General features: G+C 40.9%; 1 protein-coding gene across 1 annotated transcript; it reads right to left on the bottom strand.

The window, feature by feature from the left end:
* Positions 1–1,268: 1,268 nt before the first annotated feature.
* On the bottom strand, positions 1,269–15,166 carry LOC149298146 (ribosomal biogenesis protein LAS1L-like). Its single transcript, XM_089487634.1, has 13 exons — positions 15,036–15,166; positions 14,055–14,180; positions 13,354–13,423; positions 12,646–12,727; positions 11,733–11,897; positions 9,594–9,640; positions 7,008–7,138; positions 5,876–5,964; positions 5,271–5,477; positions 4,824–4,971; positions 3,576–3,937; positions 3,088–3,238; positions 1,269–1,359 (listed from the first exon to the last, which is right to left on the bottom strand). Exons 1-13 carry the CDS (start codon positions 15,164–15,166, stop codon positions 1,269–1,271), a joined length of 1,800 nt encoding a protein of 599 aa, XP_089343760.1.
* Positions 15,167–21,192: the final 6,026 nt, after the last annotated feature.

Raw genomic sequence — 21,192 nt, 5'->3', positions numbered from 1 at the left:
TTTTTACTAAATTTCTCATTCTAAATTTTCAGCTAATCATCCAACTATGGTATCAAACGAAAGCTCTATCTCTCCTTGAAAAAACAATATATAGTTTACATGGGTACACTATTCACAGGAAAAGAGAATCATCGCTAAACCGACATACCCCAAAAATGGCAAAATTGCTCTGGGCTTTGAGGTACCAAAAACCCCTGGGATTGAAGGGGTTAATACGCATTCATCAGGCAATAGACTGTTTCCCCAACATACCCTTAACTTCCAGTTGATTTAAGTAACTTTGTGTCTATAGCCACCTCAGCAACTATGATACATAAAGGTGACAGATGTGTAAAGTGGAGGCTTTATTTCATGTTCTAGTCAAATCACCCTGGTGCTTTCCAGAAAGTGGCAGCTGCCGATGCGTGGTCGAGGAACTTCCTGAACTGACTGGCACCAAAACCAGGAAAAGAAACCTGCCCGTGGTGTGTGTTACTGGCTTGATAATGGTTTCAGGGCAGGTACATGTGATCTGTCGAGTCTCCTTCCTCAGCTTGATCTGTTCTTGTTCAGATATTAAAGGAAGACCAAAAGAAAGAATTACACGGCCAAAAACTCCCGACCTTAAGCTTTGGGCTGGATTGTATTTTAACCGTGCAGGCTCTTGCAGATGTTTATTTTTATACTTAAATTGTGTACATGAATCTTTTTATTGCCAGAGGCAAAAATCATTGCCCAATAAGCATTTAAGTCAGCATAGGTGACTAGTCAGTTACTTATGTCAGGTCAAGACAAACCCCTTTTGCACGCCGACAGTAAACTTTAGGAGCGTTGCTTACGTAAATCCACATTAGGTATGCACAGAGATCAGTGTAAATGTCTGGAACCCACATGTTACATGTACAAAGGCTCCAACTAGCTAAATATGTAGGGCTCTAGAATCAAATTCTGGCTTTTTATTCTCCCAATTACAACACAAGCACACATGTATTTCAATAAAACATGAAAAAAAACCCAGACAATTTTCATTAATTGTACAAAATGTAAAAATAAGAAACAGCTTTGGAGAAGAAAAACAAAAAAAAGCCCTGCTCACTTCATAGAGATTCGGTTCCAGGAGCGTATGAAGTTTCACTGGAGTCTGATAACTATCACAACGTTCATATACATAGAATACATCCCCCACGCTGAAACTCAACATCGTCGCTGCCACTGGATGAAGAGGAACCTCCAGCTGTCAATCCAACCAACGTTTCTGCCACAAGTGTCAGAGCAACGACCGCAAGTGCTTAGAATAGCTTCAGTCCTGCTTTAATATTGTTCAGCTCTGCCTGGCTCCACAGAATTGGTTCAAACGAGGCACCGGCGACTGTATTAGAGCTGCAAAAAAAAATAACATTAAATATATTATATACATACGCAAAACAAGCAATTGTAAAAGTATATTGGACAATGTCAATGAAGATGGATTAAAAAAAAAATAGTTTTGTCCACATTGCCTCTTCCCATCTCTTATCTGTACCATGTTGGGGAGTATGCTTATTATCAAATTTTATCAGCGGCACTTTACGGGAATCAGTCTAGGGGTCTGTTTTATTTAATATGTTTAGTAGCTTCAAACAGAATGCATGATTGTACCCTAGTTAAGAGTACTAGATGTATGGACCAGACTGCAAAGTTAAGCTCACAATGTTCCAAACCAGAATACAGACTTAAAAGGGCCACTCCAGTGCCCCAGTCAACTCTTTAAACAAACAGTATTATATATACACATTACATATATAATATAATATTTAGTTATTAAGCATTCTTTACAACCGAAAAAAAATACTTTTGGTGGAAGCTGCAGCACTCGCCTCCCTCGTGCAACTTATTAGCAGTATCAAGCACCCAATCGTCACAAAGAATGAGCTCCCATTGAGATCAAGCATGCACACGGGGGTCTCCCACAACAATCTCCCCCAAACACTTTCCAAGCCAGAGCTGGAAGGAGGTAGGAATGCCTGGATGTGATTAAGGAACAAAGTGTAATGATACAGCAGCAGAGGGAGAGCCGGGGGTGACCTGGTAGTACAGTATGCAAGAACAGCAGCGGTGAGAGGTATTGCGTGTAAGAATACATTTATAGAGCTACATAAATAATTCAGATAACTCAAAAGAGCGCACACTGTGTGCCAGAAAAAACTTTAAAACCTTAAAATAAATCTTACAAGGGGGATGTACTGGCACAAAGGGGATTATTTAAAGTTAAAAGGGATACAGGCAACAGAAGGTAAGTGTTGAACAAATTCAATATACTTTGCGGTAATAGTAGTCTTCTTTATTTGACGTACATTTTTAAAAAACAGAGCCAGACACACTTGAAGTTAAAAAAAAGGAAGATTTTTTTTATTATTAATTATTATTATTAAAGCTAGCCACACCATCTGGCCCAGGCAACTTTTGAACTGAAGTCAGCACAGGGTTCATTCACTTAATAAACTGCTGGATGCATTTAACCTGCTGCTCTATTTTATGTATTAAAACTAGCCAGATATGGTTGGAAAGCAAAAATCACAGGTTCCATTTATATTCAGTCTTAAGGTTTAAAGAAAAAATGTAAATGAACGGTTGTTGTATGATTTGTTAAGGTGGGTGTAAATCATGGGCATTTTGTTTTCTGCATCCCACCATTGCATACACTATACAGAAAAGAATTGGGACACCTGACCATTACACTGCATTCTAAATACAGACATTAATATGTAGTTGGTCCCCCTTCTGTATCTATAACAGCCTCCACTCTTCTGAGAAGGTTTCCATGAGATTTTGGAGTGTTTCTGCGGGAAGTTGTGCCCATTCATCCAGTAGAGCATTTGTGAGGTCAGGCTTAATTCAAAGGTGGCGTCCTATCACAGAACTGAGAATTCACTGAGCTCTTCAGAACAACCCATTTTTGTCACAAATGTTTGTAAATGCAGACTGCATGGCTTGATTTTATACATCTGCTGCAATGGGTCTGATTTAAACACCTGAATTCAATAATTAAGATCTGTGTCCCAATACTTTTGTCTACATGGTGTAGGTACGCAGTAGGGTATACCAGCTTTCCTCACAGTAAATCCTTACCTTGTGGGGGCATTATTTCCATTCTTCTTGGACTCGGTACCCTGCTGTTCAAGTACTGACATGATCGAGTAGCTGTCCACTAAAAGGCTACCCGGATCTTCGCTTTGTCCTGGAACTAGCCCAAGGGGGTATTCACCCCACTTAACATATTCTGCAAGAACGTAAAGAAAACATCTTACTTAAATGCCAAGGAAAGCAATTTCTTTCTTAGGGGTGGAACTTGCTCACCAAAACAGCCATCTTGTGCTCCAGTAAGCTCCAAGAAACAAAATGTATACTAAAGCGGTTTGATAACACGGAATGCCATTTAAAATTCCTTAAAAACTGTCATGAGGTATGAATATTTCAAAAAAAAACGTACAACAATTATAACTCTTAATACAACTATAAGTTGCAACAAAAATATACCCCAAACAAAACATTTAACTGTTGTCTTGTTTTTTTTTTTTTACGGAATCAGGCAAACTATTTTGTTACTTGGGCAATACCTGTGCTGATGCCCCATGAGGAACCTTGCAACACCGCTCTCCGCTCTGTCGCCATCTTCATGTTTATCACTTGGATATATTCATCCTCATAAGACTCCTGTGTTATCATCTCTTCATCTTCTGTGTGTTCACTGGTGGTCTGCTCTTCGTCCTCCTCCATGGCCGGTGCAACACGTGAATTATTAGCTCTGCCCTTAGATTCCTGCTTTAGCCGCCATTCCAGGCTTTCCACTGTGTAAATGGGCTGATCGCTGTAGTCCATCGACCCATCAGAGTCATCATCCTGAATGTAGATGGAGCAGAGGCAGAGCAGCTTCTCCTGGGTGTCTGAAGGTAGACTGGGCTTCATGTATTCAAAGATACTGAAGAAATAACACACTAGTTTAGCTTCTGAAACTGCTTCTCTCATCTGTCTACATAGACTGTTCAAAACATTTCCATGCAAACATGTGAAGCTAATGCGTTTCTACTCAAACGAGAAGAAATCACGTATGGCTGCTGATGCTTGTAATGCACAGGCCAATAAATTCCAACTTTGAATATTCAATAGTCCTTTTTTGATACTTTAACTTCAGGGTTGCAGATCTAAATTAGGTTTCTAGAAACTTTGTAAAACCTTTGTTCTGAGACAAGCAAATGGTTGCAGTTTTATGGTATTCCTGGCATCGTGCAAAATGTTTACATTGGCTCTAGGAAACAACCATAAAGCTTTAATAACAAGTCATTTGGGTTTTTTTGGGGAGGGGGTTGTAAGTTCTTTTAAAATTAGTCCAGAATTTTCTGCATGGTTGTTTTGATTCATCTATTGGCTAATTTAGAGATTTTTTATTTGGAGCAATGTAAAGTCTGGTCTGCTCTTGGAATTACAGTAACTCCCTCTAGATCGCCAGTTTAAACCCTGTGTCTACTATACTGAAACTTTTCTTTACCATAAGCAATGGTTTGCCTAAGCCACCAGCTGGCGTGCGGCAATGTTGTCCTCAAGACATATCCACGTGAGGAGATCCTGAAAGCCTGCGTTTTGGAGAATGGCTTTCACCTCGGCAAACGCCTCAATTTAGTCATATTGTGGGCTGCAGATAAAAAGGTACCCTATTCTGGATCTAGCAAATAAACAAACACCGACAACCGATATAACGTTTGGTTGGAAATTGAAGTCAGGATAGCGCGTTGCTGGTCTCCACAAGTCTTATCTGAGAGTCACCTGTCGATTGCAGAGTCTAGTAAGTCTCGTGTAGGTTTACTTACAGTTTTAAGAGTTGAGGGGTAGCTTGGCATGGAGATTCCAGGCATTTCTGTAGCAGCCTCCTCCACTTTAAACCCACCCTGTTAGGAAACAGCTTCCATTTGCTTTTCACTGCTGCCTGATTGCGGGAGGGAATCATACATTTTCTATCTGGTTGAGGTAAAAACGAAAAACAATATATATATTACTCAACACATGCAGAAGTTACATCGGGGGTTGGGGTGAAGGCTGGTAAAGCACTCATTTGCTGTGTGTTCTATATACTGAGTTTATTTAAAGTTCTATATAATATGATTTTTTTTTTGTACAACGATTAATTCAGCAAACCAGATTATTATATATTACACCACAAAAAATTGCCAAGAGTAACGAACAGGCCACGCTAATGGCAGGCTGCCTACCAACGCCGTTGAAGGTTCATTAGGGTTTTCTTGGTGTAGTGAACTAACCTGCTCTGTGATTGGCTGTTAATACTTCAGAGATCCAGCAGCTCAGATAGTGGGCTCTCTGCTCAATGTCAGCATCCCCGCAAAGCCCCAACGCCGAAAACATTTTCTCCAACAGCTCCTGAGTAAAATCCTGGGCATGCAAGACCTTCAGCAATGGCTGCCAAACACGGAATAGCATACGCGGGAGATGCAGGTTTTCATCAAAATCTGCAGCAAAGCAAATTAGAAACCGTGGCGAATATAAGCCCTACTTTCACAATAGGGCAATCTGCAAAATCCCCCAAGTGTTAGCAAAAGGGACCCAACAGAAAAGTAAAGAAATCCCTATAAAAGGCCTCTTGATGCATATGTCGGCTGGACTGTCGCTTTACATGTAAGACCTTTAGCCGTATTTTTGTACTTGTGCTTGGCGAGAACGACTGTAATAAGTATACTGCATGTGAAAATCAATCAAATGGCTTATTTCCATCGATCAAAACACACCAAGCAAATATTTTGATACAACCAAAATCAGAACAGTGGATAACCACGACCTCCCAGGTGATGGAGGAAGCACACCGTCTAGTGCCATCTGCTGTATACTTAAAAGTAAACGTATGCCGTACCTTCCTGGTCAATCTTCAGGGTTACTAGTTGTTTGGCAGTAGGTATTAAAAAGCCATCCTCAAGAAGAATCTCTGCGGCAGTCTCTGCGCTGTAATAAAGAAATTGGATACCAAGTATTTATTAGAGTATATCGGTCTATCCCAAATAGCAATGCATACATATGAGACACATTCAACTCATGGAAGATATGCAGTTATCATCAGGTCTCAAATAGTATTTTCATTCCAAACTCCCATCCCCATACCACTTTTTGGGGAATTGGTCTCAGTATCCTCTCCGAAAAGAGAACTTATGTATTGAGCATCATTATTGGTATTTCATCCTAAACTTTAAGTGTGGGGTAAAGTTAATCACTCTAGTATTGTTGTTATTATTAATCAAGCACAAGTCAATGGCTCTTTCTAATAAGTTACACACAGCTCTTACCAAGATAATATAGTGGTTTTATGATATATTACAGAACTTACTCTCACATCCCATTTATTTAATCCTTTTATTATCTAGAAAGGGGAGAATATAGAAATGGTTGTTTGGAGTAAATCTTCAAAGAATAACTGCAGCCAAATCCACCTTCTCATAGTTGTAAACAAGCATTAGTCAAGTGTGACAGCTAAAGCAAGACTCGCTGCCCACAGAAATCCCACAAGTTCTGGCACGAAGAGGACGCTGAGAGGCCAATGGCGGCTACACTTTACATTCACGCCATGTGACAGCATCCAGATTATTTCACAACCAGAGGGTCAGCAGATAAAAGAACCCATTCCCTGCATGGGCTTTATATCGTTCAGTAATGTGATAATGCTCTTATTTACTAGAATAATAAATGTGTTCTGCTAGTTTGCTGGAAACCCCCAATAAAATATCTCCCCAAACGACATTGTGCACCTGGGTTTTTTTTACAGAACGAAGAGCAGTTCTCTGCATTTTCCCATCTATTACTGTAGGAAATCAAAATGCTTTGCATGTTATGTTGTGGATGTACATGGGACAGGTTCAATCAAATCTTGTTCTTTTAGATTTCCCCGACTCTCTATAAATGTGTTAAATGAACTCATTCTACGGAGGCACAGCACAGAAACCGAATGTCAATGCACGCCGTAGTCAATGCACGCCGTAACTATAACAATCTACTAGTGAGTGACAGTAAAAAGCGACCTGCTTTGTCGGATCGAGTCCTTGGCCTGGGCTATGGTCCACTCCAGGTCTGAGGTGGCACTCCACTGCTTTTTAGCTTTGGGATCTTGGAGAAGTTCTTGAAAAATCTGAAATAAATTAAAGGGCATTAAAGAATTTCTTTCATCATTACCTGATCTGTAAAACCACAGCGGCAAAAGCCATCTCTGCTCAATGGCGTTGGTAAGAAAACAAGTCTGTGGGTTATGGGGTTACGTCTGTCCTACAGAGAATGGTCACCATCACAGCATTTGGCAAAACTAGGTTCATTTATTAAAACTCAAACGTAGCTTGTGCTTTTTTTTTTTTTTTTTTTTTTTTTTTTTTTGACATTTAGCGTAAAGATTTTGATAAATTATTTTTAAAAAGGTACTGGGATTAAGGGGCAGCCATTGGCTGAGGCTGCCGTAACAGCCAATCACATGTATACCTGCAATGTAACTCAAATACATTATCCAAAATAGAATCAGATATACACTTAACATGAGAATAAGACGGGAGCGGTTCTTCAAAGGGGAGAAACAATCATGCAAATCCCCAGAAAAATAAAGATACAGTTGCCATAGCATAGCTATAAAGATTTGTTTTAATATATGCAATGGTGATGGATACGTGAATGCCGTTTAATGGTTTAGAGTATAAAAAGTGTAAATGGTAGGCTTTGGAGCATGTGACAACTTGGAGTCAGCCACACAGATTAACTTAAAACGTCATTTTAAACGTAATTGTTTCAAACATCCAGTTAAGGAAACGTGGCTACCTGATCGTAAGGATTTGACCAGCCCTGGCTATACACGCCATCTGGGCATGTAGCAAATAATAATACACTATAGATGGGGTTTATTAGTGAATTTTCATCAACCAAGGCCAGAAACGACTCCGCAACAGTACTGTGTTGTTTTTGTTAAATTTTGGAAGGAGTATTAAAAATACAGATAAATACTCCCCCAGGATGAGTCAGATTATCAGCACACGCAGCAATTAACCCAACATGAATGGCACCGGTAATCCGTGTTCGGCTGCCTTAACAGTATTATTTGTGTCTGACAGACATGCAGGGATCATAAAATCGGTTAACCATAATGGTTGCAGCGTTAAGCATTTTTATATCCCACCATTACGCAGATAAAAAATAAATAGTATGCTCTTGTCTCGTCTACTCACCCTAACCTGTGTGTGTGTGTAATATATATGTGCCTACGTGTTCACGGAGGATTCAGATAAGACTTACTAGATTCTTTACAACTGCAACAGTAAAGAAAAAGCCCCTTGAAAATAGCAGATGTGAAAGTTTTTTTTGTTAAGATGGTAATTTTTTTTTGTCACTTGAGAAAGTAGAACCAAAAACGGCTGTATTTAAGGATGTAAACAAATGCTTCTTAAAACAAATTAAAAGCTTAAAGGAGAGCTGTTTTATCTAAATAAGAGCGCAGACTATGTTTTCCCGATTCATGCGGAGCATTCTCATTTATTCCTCCCTTTCCGCTGATTGTTCTTTAATTTTCTTTGACTAGAAGCTCAACTTGGGGAATCTCCCGGCTGAGTTTCTTTAAGTCAGTTACATGAGACCCACATGTTTCTCGGTGGCTCTTTGCTCCTCGTGAGCACTCAAAGCATTAGGGCATTTTCATGCGAATGAATGCACTGAACGCACGCACAGAAACAGACACCATCACTCTTTGCAGACTAAAAAGGTCTTTAAATCGCTAGGTCAAAGTGACCATATTCAATCTAACGTAAAGTAGATCACGTTACTTTTCAATCTGAATTCCACTCTATACATAGTAGCCACACAGCAAGGTAAGCAGATGATTTAATGGATAATTCATGCATAAGGGCTTAACTCGCCCTTTCATTCATATACCAGTGTTATAGCCACTGATGATTTTCATGACGTAAAAGCACAAACCTTACTTGACCCATTGGTTTGTCTTATGTTCTCAACTACCCTTTTCCCAGGCACGTGTAGTAACATCATCTCGAATACATGGGAGCCCGTTAAATGTATAGCAACACGAATACTCAGTTACATAAAAAATGAGCCTGTTACCGTCTAGCTTTAAATAGGACATCATATTCAATTAGTGATAAACATTTAACTGATGACAGCCACTCATCTACAACTTTCCTATAAAAAAATTAACTTTTAAGAATGTTAAATAAGAAAACAGTTTCTGTAGGGGGGCAATACACAGACACTGCTTCATTCAACCGCATCTGCTCAGGCAGAGCAGGAATATGTTGAAATAGTCAAACAGCGTTGTGGAAATGCGTAAGAGGGCAAAGTTTTCCACGTGCTACAAGATGCCCCAGCTGGAGGGCAAATCTTGCAGGAAGGAAGGAGATGCTCTAGGAAATGTTCTGCCGCTTTTAAAGAACAGAGCTGTAAAGCGGCATCGTAGTTTGTCCCGGCTCTTCTCGGATTGCTCAACGCTACGTCAAATCATTTATTAATCCCTTTTGCGCTTGGGCTTTGCATGCTTTTACTACAGCACAGTGTACAAACAGGTAAGAGGAGGAAGCAGGGAGCAAAATTAACTGTACCTTAAACTGTTCCCTTGTATAAGAGTGCAGCGTCTCTCTTAATTTAACTGCAAGGAAAGAAAAAACGGTTATCAGAGTTACATTGTTAAATATAACGGCAAAGACAGTAAATAATCAGATTAAATAAAAGCAGATAACTAGTCATTTACTTATGACGCAACATTACCGGCTGCACGGTAAACAGTTCTCGGGTTTGATTGCACAAGCGGTGTGAAGGGAAAAGCCCACGCCAAACAAATATCCTGATCACTGATATGAAGGGAACTGTGTGAGATCTGATAATGTTAATGGCCAACATTTCAATGCTTTTCATGAGCTTTTTAATTAAGATGGTTTAGCTATGATATTTACCAGCAGAGTAATTTACAAAATATTGCTTCATTTTCAGCTCGGTTTTACATGATGAGTGAGGAGAGTGCTGACCCAACCAAAAAAAAAAATCAAAAGCATCTGCTTGACTTATGTATTTTATCTATACTTGAATCCTAACGAAAGGAAGAAACCTATTTAGCATTCTTAAACAAGGAAGGGAAAAGAGCCCAATTGTGTTTTTATCTCAAGATATTGACTTGTCATCTGATAATATGCGATCCAACTGCTTCTGGAGTGGGGTTTTTTTGTTTTGTTTTTAAAAAGAAGCTGTTTCTAGAGATTGGGTTGGGACTTCACATTTTAACCGTGGTTCTGGTAGAGAATCCCATTTATTATTGGATATTACTGGTTGCTCAAAAAAGCTGCTACAAGTGATTGCAATAATAATTCGACATCAAGTACACTATATAGACAAAAGTATTGGGACAACTAACCATTACGCCAACAGGGACTTTTATGACATTGCATTCCAACTACATAGACATTAATATGTAGTTGGTCCCCCCTTTGCAGCTATAACAGCTTCCGCTCTTCTGGGAAGACTTTCTGTGCGGTTTTGGAGTGTTTCTGAGGGATTTTTTTGGCCCATTCACCCATTAGAGCATTTGTGAGATCAGGCACTGATGTTGGACGAGACGTTCTGGCTCACAATCTACGTGATGAAGCATTAAGATTTCCCTTCACTGGAAATAATGGGTCTAGCCCAACCCCTGAAAAACAACCTCATACCATTACTCCTCCTGGGATGCAGTCAGGCTGTTATTGTTCTCTTGGCATCCGCCAAACACAGAAGTGTGATTCTCACTCCACAGAACACGTTTTCATGCTCCAGAGTCCAGTGGCGTCATGCTTAACACCACTCAATCCCACACTTGGCATTGTACCTGGTGATGTGTGGCTTGCATGTGGCTTTTAGGTCATGGAAGCCCATTGCAAGAAGCACTTGTCACACAGTTTTTGTGCCGATATAAATGCCAGAACTAGTCTCGTATCAGAGGCATGTGAAGAATTAGGTATGCAGCAAGACACATGTCTGCATAAGTATGAAAACAAACACACTTATACACTAAAATCCACGGAAAATTAAAAATCTCCTGGGATCGAGAAGACGCCATGGCTTAGCTGCTGTTTTAATTAAGAATAAAATTAAATACAGTAGTATTTGGAAAATAATAGATGAGCTCTCAATGGCAGCATGAGATTGCGCTTTCTATACTACATCACAGCAGTGGTGGTGGTAACCTGGATCAAACATTTAAACGTAACCAAATACGCACATGTACACAACAAGTTTGTGTGAAATGTGTTTTGTAGTACAAATGGCTTAACTTTATATCAAGAGCCTTTTTTTTTTTTAAACATACCCTATATTATTATCTTTTATTTATATAGCGCCAATAATTCACGCAGCACTTATTACAATACATAAATTCAAGGGGTCTGACAAGACAGGAATTGACAGACTAAGACAAACCGATACATTAGGTGGCGAGAGCCCGGCTCACACGCTTACAATCTTGAGGATATATATAAAGCATCTCATAATTCAGCCATAGCTTCTAAAACAATGAAACGCAGCATAACCTGCCATCTGCTGTGTAAGGGAAGGAATAACAAAAATGAAAATGGGTGAATCTTTTTTTTTTTTTCCTTTTTAAAGAAGAAACAGAAATACCGTTGGTTTCTGAATAGTAACATCACACACAAAGAAAGTGTCCTACACCTGGTGGTCCTAGGAAGCCCCATTCTACATAAATGTTTACGTACCAGCCAGAGCCTGGTGTTTTTGTTCTTTATAAGACGGTTGTGGTTGAACTTCTTCTGCCTCTTCTGATAACGACTCCTCATCTTCCACCCACTGAGGAGTTTCAGAGTTACCCAGTTGGCGCGACCAGTACTCCCGTCTCAGCCATTCCATCACACAGTCCCAGCCTCAAAAGAGAAATTAGGCAAAAAGCATTGATATACTTTAATCTACATAGGTATGTATTATTATTATTATTATTAAACCATCTAATTGTATACAAGACCAGCTTGAAATTAGACACTTTGTTTAGTGTTTTCTTTTATTAATAAACATTTTGTTTGAAGTATGATTGTATAAACAAACGCAAATTCATATACCCTTATTGGAGAAATGATAACTAGAGCTATAATCATACAAAAACTGTGTAAGTATAGGATTTACCAGTCCATCTTGTCTGAGCCCAGAGGGCCATATGCATTTTTTTAATCATAAAGATCTTATCTTATACGGCATAAAAATGACGTTACAAACCATTAAGAAATACAAAACAACAGAAGTGTATCTGCATTGGAAATAGAGAAAAACCACCATATTTGCAAAAGATTAAGCTTGACATCAAAATTATAACACACAGTATATGTGGCTCAGCTGTGCATAAGAAAAGGAGGTAAAAAAATAATAAAAAAAAAAAAAAAAGGATCATCATAGCAAGCTCACAGTTATTTTTTTCGGAATTTAATCACAGGCATTTTTTCCCAACGAAAAGGGATGCGGATATTATCGTAGGAGTGTGATTCAGGGAGACCAATTAAAACAAATCCAGGAAAGTGGGGAAACACGCCTTAAGGGATAAAATTGGTATTGTGACGAGCGTAGGAAGGAGAGATAGCAGAAGAATTACTGGTAGTCTACCCCCGAGTACAAAATCCTTACCTTTCCGACACATGCTCAATTTTGGCAGTTTCCCGTGAGTGACATCGTGCCGAAGAGTTACCACCCATTCTGGGATCTTTAGCTGAAAACACCAAAATAAAGAGAAACATCTGTGAAGTTTGCTCTGGCTAGGAAAACTAACCAGCTGGTTTGCCTTTAAAGCAATGCTTTGTTACATAACAGGTAATATAATTTAGATTTGTCTTTCCTGCAATATATTATTTCTTCCAGTGGAGGTTGAATAGTTGTTTTATCGGATGTCTGCTAAACCTCTGCTCCGTATTACAGGATATTAGAAAATACAGAAATGGCATTACATAAAAAAGAATAAAATAATAGCCACCAAGAAATAAATCTAATTTGTCTGGGTTAAATGCCGCATTAGAAGCACCATTCCTAGATGGTTGAATGCCCAAATACTATAAAAAAAATAAAAAATAAAAAATTTGATGGGAACTATTGTCACAAATGCAGGCACTGGTAAGATGTTGTTGTAGAAAACGCATCATTGTGTCATTAAACTTTCAGAAGCAAGAATAAATAAAGTCAGAATTCCTAATGCTAATTGCTTGCCTAATTAATATTTTGTGGAGTGGACCAGCACCCTTAACTATTATTTGACTAGGGAACACAATCTAAGCTACAACTGACAGTAAAACGTGATCATAAAACTATGCAGTAACGGGCTCACAGAAATGTGGCACTCACCTCATTGGCCAAACGCCTCAAAGGAATAGATACAGTTTTCTGCTTTCGCTCTGTGATTAAATTTACAAACCTGCAACAGGTGAAGTACAAAACACAGAATGAGAGGCTGTCAGATATTGACTAGTTCTTAAAGCTGGGTTCAAGGAGACAATTAACAAGAAGCTGTCACAAGTTCAAACAGTACATCAGGAAACGTTTAACATGTGGGCACAGGATGATCAGGGCTAGTGCTTTTTGTACAGCGCATGTAGGGGGCGGAGTGCGTAGGTCAAACGCGGCTTCCACTCATGTCCAAGACAGTGAATGTTTTGCTATCGCTAAAACACCATATGTCAGATGATTTCAAGATTACTAAGCAGTAAATCCAACATAAAGAAGCAGAGGCTCAGCACTCAAATGGTAAGGTGAGTTTATTTCACACAGGCAATTTTTCGACACACCGGTCAAAAGAAAGACCCGTGTGTTGAAACGTTGCCTGTGTGAAATAAACTCACCTTACCATTGAAGTGCTGAGCCTCTGCTTCTTTATTTTGGATTTATTGAAGGACTTGGTGGTACCCTGGCTCGTGCACCATCTCACAACTGAGTGCTGCATTCCAACTTTTGTTTATGTGTATACTAAGCAGTAAAGACAGGATATGATGCAGAAATATCTGGAAATGTAACTTTGGAGACATAAATTGACATCATTTTATACTAACCTTACAAGAGCCAGTCCATAAAGTAGAACAAGTTCCTCGGCTTCCATTCCACCGCTCATGTCCAGAATTTTACAGCGCACGAGGTCCGCAGTGCACTCCACAGCCAGTGGCATTCTGTTCCCATACCTTAACAAAAACAACGAGACAGATCATTGTTCGACATGGTGACACATGGAATGGCATGAAAAATAGCATCCTGAAATCGGACCTCCACTACTGCACCAGTACATGTAGCCTTTGCTATCTTTTGAAGGTACATTTGTTTTCTATTCTGTTGCAACTGATTATTGATCTGTTCTGTACTGACATTGCCTTGCTTTTGTCATTTACCGATATGGTATTTCTCATGTGCCTCTGTTTTACTTGTGAACCAATAAAGAGAATTTGAAGGTACATTTGTTCATACACTAGTCTTCTATTTAGGGAGAAGCTGCAGTTCCCCCTCCCCCTCCATGGTCTGGTGATTCTCTTCAAGCAGCCAATCAGTGGCAGGAAAGCACTCCCCTTGAAATCAATAGGACCTCTTTCAACGCATGCGCACAATAAACCCCTGCCCCAGTGTTCACCTAGCCGCCCAAGCCAACACCAGAGGTGCTTGGCGGAGAGTATATTCCTGCACATTAAGTGGTGGCGAGGTGTGCAAATGAATATGGAGGGCATCTTGTTAATATAAATGTACCGCTCAGCTATCACATGCATAAAAGTACATACGATGACTGAGGTGTCCCTTTAACCCCTTGTGTCTGTTTACCCACAGTCCCCTTACAGAATATGACACTCCATATAAATCATTAATAACATAGAAAAGGATCAGCAAGTGGCGGGTTACTGCAGACATTTCGGTGTTTGCGGGTAGGTAAACCTAAACTTAGCTTGTAGGCCCAATAACTGAAACACCACACGCGTGTATATGGCTACCTGAAGCACCTCACAGCATCCCGCTATCCTTAACAGACACTGCGGTTACTTCTGACTCCTCACCTGCTCTTCCAGGCCGATATCCGGTGCAGCGCATCCCGCTGGAGCTTGCAGTCCCTGCTGTACAGATACTCCAGGACCTGCTCCCATTCAGCCTTGCTGAGCCAGGCTACAACATGCCGCCGAGCCGCCATCTCCCAGCAGCCGGTCGGCTGGACAATGTGACACGCTCAGCTCCTCCAATCAGCTTTCCGCTAGCAGCGCAACGTAAAAATAGAACCGTCCGGAAACACGCGAACCAGGATTTTAGTTCCAGATGTTCGCGGTTAGGTCAATCTTATCTCTAGTACTGAACTACAAGTTCTAGAATGCTTGTTTAGTAGCGGAATATCACGGGGTTACTAGTTTGCCGTCATATTGCTCAGTCCAACGTTTTCTTCATAATGAGAGGTTAGATTATTAATTTGCCAGAACATGACGTTTGAGACACACGAGATATTGACTCCTGAATCCTTTACAGTAACACAAACCTGCTTTACAGGTTCTAATGTTGGTGGGTTCGATTTATGGTATTTGTACAAGTGCACTTGTGGGCTGCCTGCTGTCCCTACGAAAGTCCCAATAGGCCCCACAGGCCTGATGTTGGCACTGCCAGCCACATGGGGCTTTTTACTCTATTGCTGACCGCTATATCCATGGTAAGTCTTAGTACCAGGCGTCTGAGGCAGCAGCTTTGGGTGCCTGAATCATGGGGGATACCGGAAAGGTGTATTCCTAGTATGGAGACAGGTCTCAAATGGTGGCAGTCCCTGTGCCACTTTACTAGGGCAGGCCCTACGTTGGAACAATAATTCATGTGGCCCTCGGGTCCCTCCTTTCTTAAATTCAAGATTCCAAATTTGTACATGTGTGTGTTTTACCTTAAAATGCTCTGTAGTGTTGAAATAAAAGTATTCTTCCATGGGGTGCCATTTGGCCCTTTGTATGGAAAGGATTTTGTATAATACCAGCCTGTGGGATAGAGACTTAAGAGCCACTTATTTGTTGTTATGTATCTCACGTGGACGTTTTTCATGTGAGTCTGAAGAAGGCGGTTATGGGTCTTGGCCTTTTGGCTGCCATCACTCTACCTTTTCTGTGCTTGTCCTTTCCCAGAAAAAAGGGGTATAAAGTCTTTGTAGCTCCCTAAGAACTGCACGTGAAGGGAGCCAACGACCCTGCCTTTCTCCACCTTTCTGGCACGAAGATGGCGCCATACGTATAAAAGAACTTCTAAAGACCGCGATCGATACTCCTGATGAAGCCGGAACCGGCGAAACGCGTTGAGTGATTTTTTTTGGACAATTCTACACTCTTTTATCAGGACTCATATATGATTTTTAAAAATAGCTTTTAAAAAAGCTTTTATTTTGTTTACTATAGTTTTTAAGCCATTTGCTGTATCTTATATAGATTCAGTTTATTGTTACCCTGGAAAAGATTAAAAATAAAACATATTTTTTTACTGTATCTGTGGTGTGGCAATCATCAATCACTGCCTGATATACACTACACATTTGCTGGAACCTAACTATAAGAAAACTATCGGACATCCGTGGCTGAGGAACGCACAACCGGGACCACACTGGGACCAGGAACTACGGGCATATATTGACTTATATAATTGTCAGTGCATTTCTGTTTTTGCGTTCCCTACCTTTGAAACAGTACCACACTACTGGATCCCCTCTGTTTTTCTTGTGCTTTCTTACATAAATTCCAGACGTGGATCCCGAGGTTTACCTTGATCAACACAGCAATATTGTGAGTGAGAAATTCGGGATATATCTGGTGGATTACATTCATTTGTACACCTGCACTATTAGTTGTTTTTTCTTTTCAGTTTTTTCCATTTATATTGAACGGTATACACGAGCGCCCCCTAGTGGACCTTGGCTTATATACTTTGACACCCGGAGAGTGTTTTTTAAGGGTTGCAGCTGTGTTTCCAACACGAAAAGAAAGGAAAGTTCTAATTTATTACTATCTTATCTTTTTGCTCCTTATACTGGTCTTCATCTCTTATTCACTTTTAGACATCACTTTATGGTCTCTGTGTAAGCAAGTTATTTGGTCCGTGTAATGGGAGCTAACAGAATACTCGGACATTCCTGGCCGTCATTGCATCCATGCTCTAGGGAAAGCTGGCTACAAGATGCATAGCCGCTCTGGTTCTCTGGAATAGATGCTTTCCTCCAGACGAGAAGGTCTCCCAAAAAACTGTACCACCAGTCAGGATGCAAGAGGACATGCTTTATTGGGACTGGACATTTACACATAGGCTAGACAGTGAGTCAAACGCAAACAAAAGGGCAACAACACAAAATCCTATAAATACAGCATTCATTACAGTCTGCACCAAAAAGAGGTATTGTGTGTCCATAATGTGGGTGAGGTGGAGTGTAGGATCATTAAGACAAAATGAAGCTCCCGGTGTTTTATCTGCACTGAGAACACCCCAGGAACACTTGTTACAATATGAATGATACCACTACATGCACCATTAGTGGCTACATACAACCCTACACTAGAGGGAATCTGCAAAATTACAGCGATAAAAGAAATATACCCTGAACCTTCTATCCTGGCTTTCAGACAACCACCCAACCTGGAACAGAAACTGGTCTGTAGAAAATTCCTGTGTGAACGAAACATTATTGAGACAAGTACCAAACCATGCAATATATCTCACTGTAAACTACACAAACATATGTCATGACAACACTGCTCATCACAACAAAACATGCGTACATGCATTCTCCTCGTGCTACAGGCCTAACTTGGTTTACTTATCTAAGGAGATGTGCCAGCATCTTGGCTAAGACTGATGGAAGCTGAAGTCCACAAAATCTCATCGGTCTGATTGTCTTTTTAGTTTTACTTTTTTTATTGTGTGGAATTTGGGGTCAGACATTCAAACGAAGGCAGGACATTTACAAATGAACACACTGCTTAGTGTACAAGATTTCCTCCTGGAGGTAAGATGGCTGCTGCCAGTCAGCTCTAAAAACTTCCCAACGTTCCATGAAAACATGCCAGAGACCCTATCATGGAGTGGGATGTCATGATTAGAGCAGCGGTTTGCACACTCGCATACACATGTACCTGATGCACTCAGGACAGTCCTCTAGAACCATCATTCCCCTTCCACACGCTGGAAGTCCCAGGCAATCACTAAACATGAGGCTCCATTCATGGGAAGTGAGTGCTTCTGATCAGAAGCCTCAAAAACATGAAGAAAAGAAAAAAGATTGCTGCCTAAAGGCAGCGATCAATGCATTAAGCAGGCACTTTGGCTGCCTGCTGTCATGCCATCAAAAGTGAAAAAATTGTGCCAACAGGAAAAAACTGTCTGATCCCTGCTGTCATGCCTGGCCAGCACTACCGTGGGTCCTGACCTAGGCAGCATTTAGTGGGCAGTGGCTGCTCTGTAGCCCGCATGCTGCTGACCAAATGAGAACCACATGGAAACATAGAGATCAACTGAATAACACACGCAAACTCTGCATTGCGGGTATAGATCAAATGAGAACCACATGGACATACCTTCCAAATTTTTGCTCCAGGTTTAGGCTGTGTGTGCCTTTCGGGGACCTGCCTCCGCCGTGGCATTTTCAATGTTAATTCAACCGTAGATCAGTGAAAAAATCAAAACCATATGTGCCGCAACGGGTGATTTTTTGCCTATTCAGGCACCAGCCCATGACTGCTGTAATAAACACGCTTATCTTCTCTCACCACCAGCCATCACACCTGGGAACCTTCTGGATGTGGGCAGGAGGTCCTGCTGATATCAGTTAGTGGTCCCAGAGTTTCTGTGTAGTGACCGATGCTTCACCTGGATGTGTCCAGGCGAAACCCAGAGAGTTCCCAGGGGTGCCGGCCATAGGCCAGGGCATACTTGAGAAGAGAAAAAGGAAAAACTGCAAGACTCAAAAAAAAAAATCCAGATGGTCAATTTGCACTTATTCATCTCCCGTGTAAGTAAATGTGGCCCCCCCCCCACACCACATAAACATGTGGAGCAAACCCTGGTGCCCCCATTCCAGGGGGGCTCAAAGATCACATTAAGGCCAGAGGATCAAGCATTTCCTCTCACAGATACTCGCTTGTTGTTATCTAAAAAGTGATTTCAGCAGGACCTCACCTCAACTACAGCATGTAGATAGCGTACTTAAGTACACTTCCTGTTCCTGGGAGGGAATGCAGGAAAACGAGAGGGAAGTCACATTTTGTAACTCCCAATAACAAAAGAATGCAAGCACCTATTTACATGCAGTGAAACGCCTCGGCTTTCACACATATTGACTCTAATGTGAATGTTACTTTTAATGTTATTAGTGAGGCGTTTCTTTTAGAGGTTAATTAATTATAGGGATAACAATGACTTCAAACGATAACAACTTGTATTATATTTGAATATATAATATATGCTTCCTCCTTAAGCACTCCGTATCCGCGCAGCCTACCTAGGTTCCACCCCAGACCGGCTAATGATTTGCAGGGCTGAAGGCTACGAGCGAGTCGCGCGCGTTACCACAGTGACACGTCACGCGTGCCTGCGTCATCTGGACTCAGTAGGATTCGGAGCCGGAAGTGTTAGATCCGGCAGCGTTTGTAGTGGGATAGTGACGGTCGTTAAGTCGGGAATTGCAGGTAGGTCTTGCCGAATATTTTTTCTTGTGGTTGAGAGACAAACACTTATTCTCTCTGACAAATAACTTCCCTGTCTTCAAATCCTGTCGTTTAACCCTTTGTAGTTGTTACTGGCTATTAGAAGTGGGATGCGTGACGTCATTGCCCGCAAATGTTCTTCTAGCTTGTGATGTCTAACTACTACTTGGTTGTACTGATTGTTTGCATTAATGTTTTCCCCAAGATGTTGAGATGAATTACATGCATTCGGTAATTTTACGGGGACTGTCCAATGTCCGGCGTATTAGAAGTGAATTATTTATCCCTACGCGGCATCTAAATAGCCGCTTAACATCAACCTGCAACCCTTGACTTTATCAACCCATCATAAACCCCAGGGATCGTGAGAGTTGTAGTTCTGTCAGAGCTATCATGGACTAAAGTTATGTTAACCGCTTCCTGTGTCTATATATATATATGTGTATAGCAGTAATGCAGTAGAATTCTGGAGGTCAGTGACGCTGTAGTGATACAGAAATCGGCTGCAACAGGTTCAAAAGGAACAAAAAAAACCAACAACCCCACAAAGTTCTGTGGGTTTCGTGGAGACGGCAGGCCGTAGTTTTATGTTTGTTTTATGTTTTCGTGAACAAAACTTCTCTTTTGCGATAATTGCCTTATTAGAACGCATAATATCATAAGGTAGATATGTTACTGGTGTTTGACATAGCTGCCAACAGTCCTGAATTTTCCGGCCAGTCCAGCTTGGCTCATGTTTGTTCAGGCAGATGTCTCGTTTATGTGGACTGCCAGCAGGTTGAAATGATTGTGAGCAGTGCATCCGGGGGAAAGCATGGCATCCCCTACACAGCGACCTATAAAAAAAACCCCACACAATTTATTTAGTATTTCATAAATGAAATCGCTTGTTCCTATATGAACCATGTTTTGGCAGTCTGCTGAGAAATAAAACTGCACATGTATGTGTTTGTGTATGTATATGTATGTTTAGCATGTTGTTTCCATGAGAAAAGCCCACAGTAGAGGATAAACACCCCCCTTTCCACTTTGAACCTTAGCCTGTCTAACCGGCTTTAACTAAGCATCGGGGGACAGGGTGCACTGACAGCGTGTGCAAGAATGTACACGAGCAGCTTCCCAGTGCTCCTGATTGACTTGGTTCATTCATTCACTCTGAGGTGTGAACAAAACCGGCCCATCTAGGCAGCCCACTTGTTTCTGTTGTATAAACCTGAGACTTTTGTTCTGTGTACTTGTTTCCTTTTCCGCAGCTGCACTTATTCTATTGATCTTCTTTTTGTTCTTCCGTCTTCTTTCTTCATCTTTTTCCCCCGCTATCTTATCCATAGCCCAGGCTTCCACAAAATAGTGGAGTCGCTGTGTGCACCACATGGACAGCCTCTCCCCATTCCTCCAATTGGGGGGGGGGGTGCATGAAGCTTGCCTCCCTTTTACGAAAGCCTGGGCTACAGATCAGATAGCGGGGAAAAGTAGACGAAGAAAGAAGACAGAACAAGAAGAGGCA

The sequence above is a fragment of the Sceloporus occidentalis genome, unplaced genomic scaffold (assembly GCF_023333645.1).
Source record: "Sceloporus occidentalis isolate IW3139 unplaced genomic scaffold, rSceOcc1.0.p SCAF_34, whole genome shotgun sequence".
In the NCBI taxonomy this organism is placed as follows: Eukaryota; Metazoa; Chordata; class Lepidosauria; order Squamata; family Phrynosomatidae; genus Sceloporus; species Sceloporus occidentalis.
This window is presented reverse-complemented; position numbering and strand designations above follow the sequence as displayed.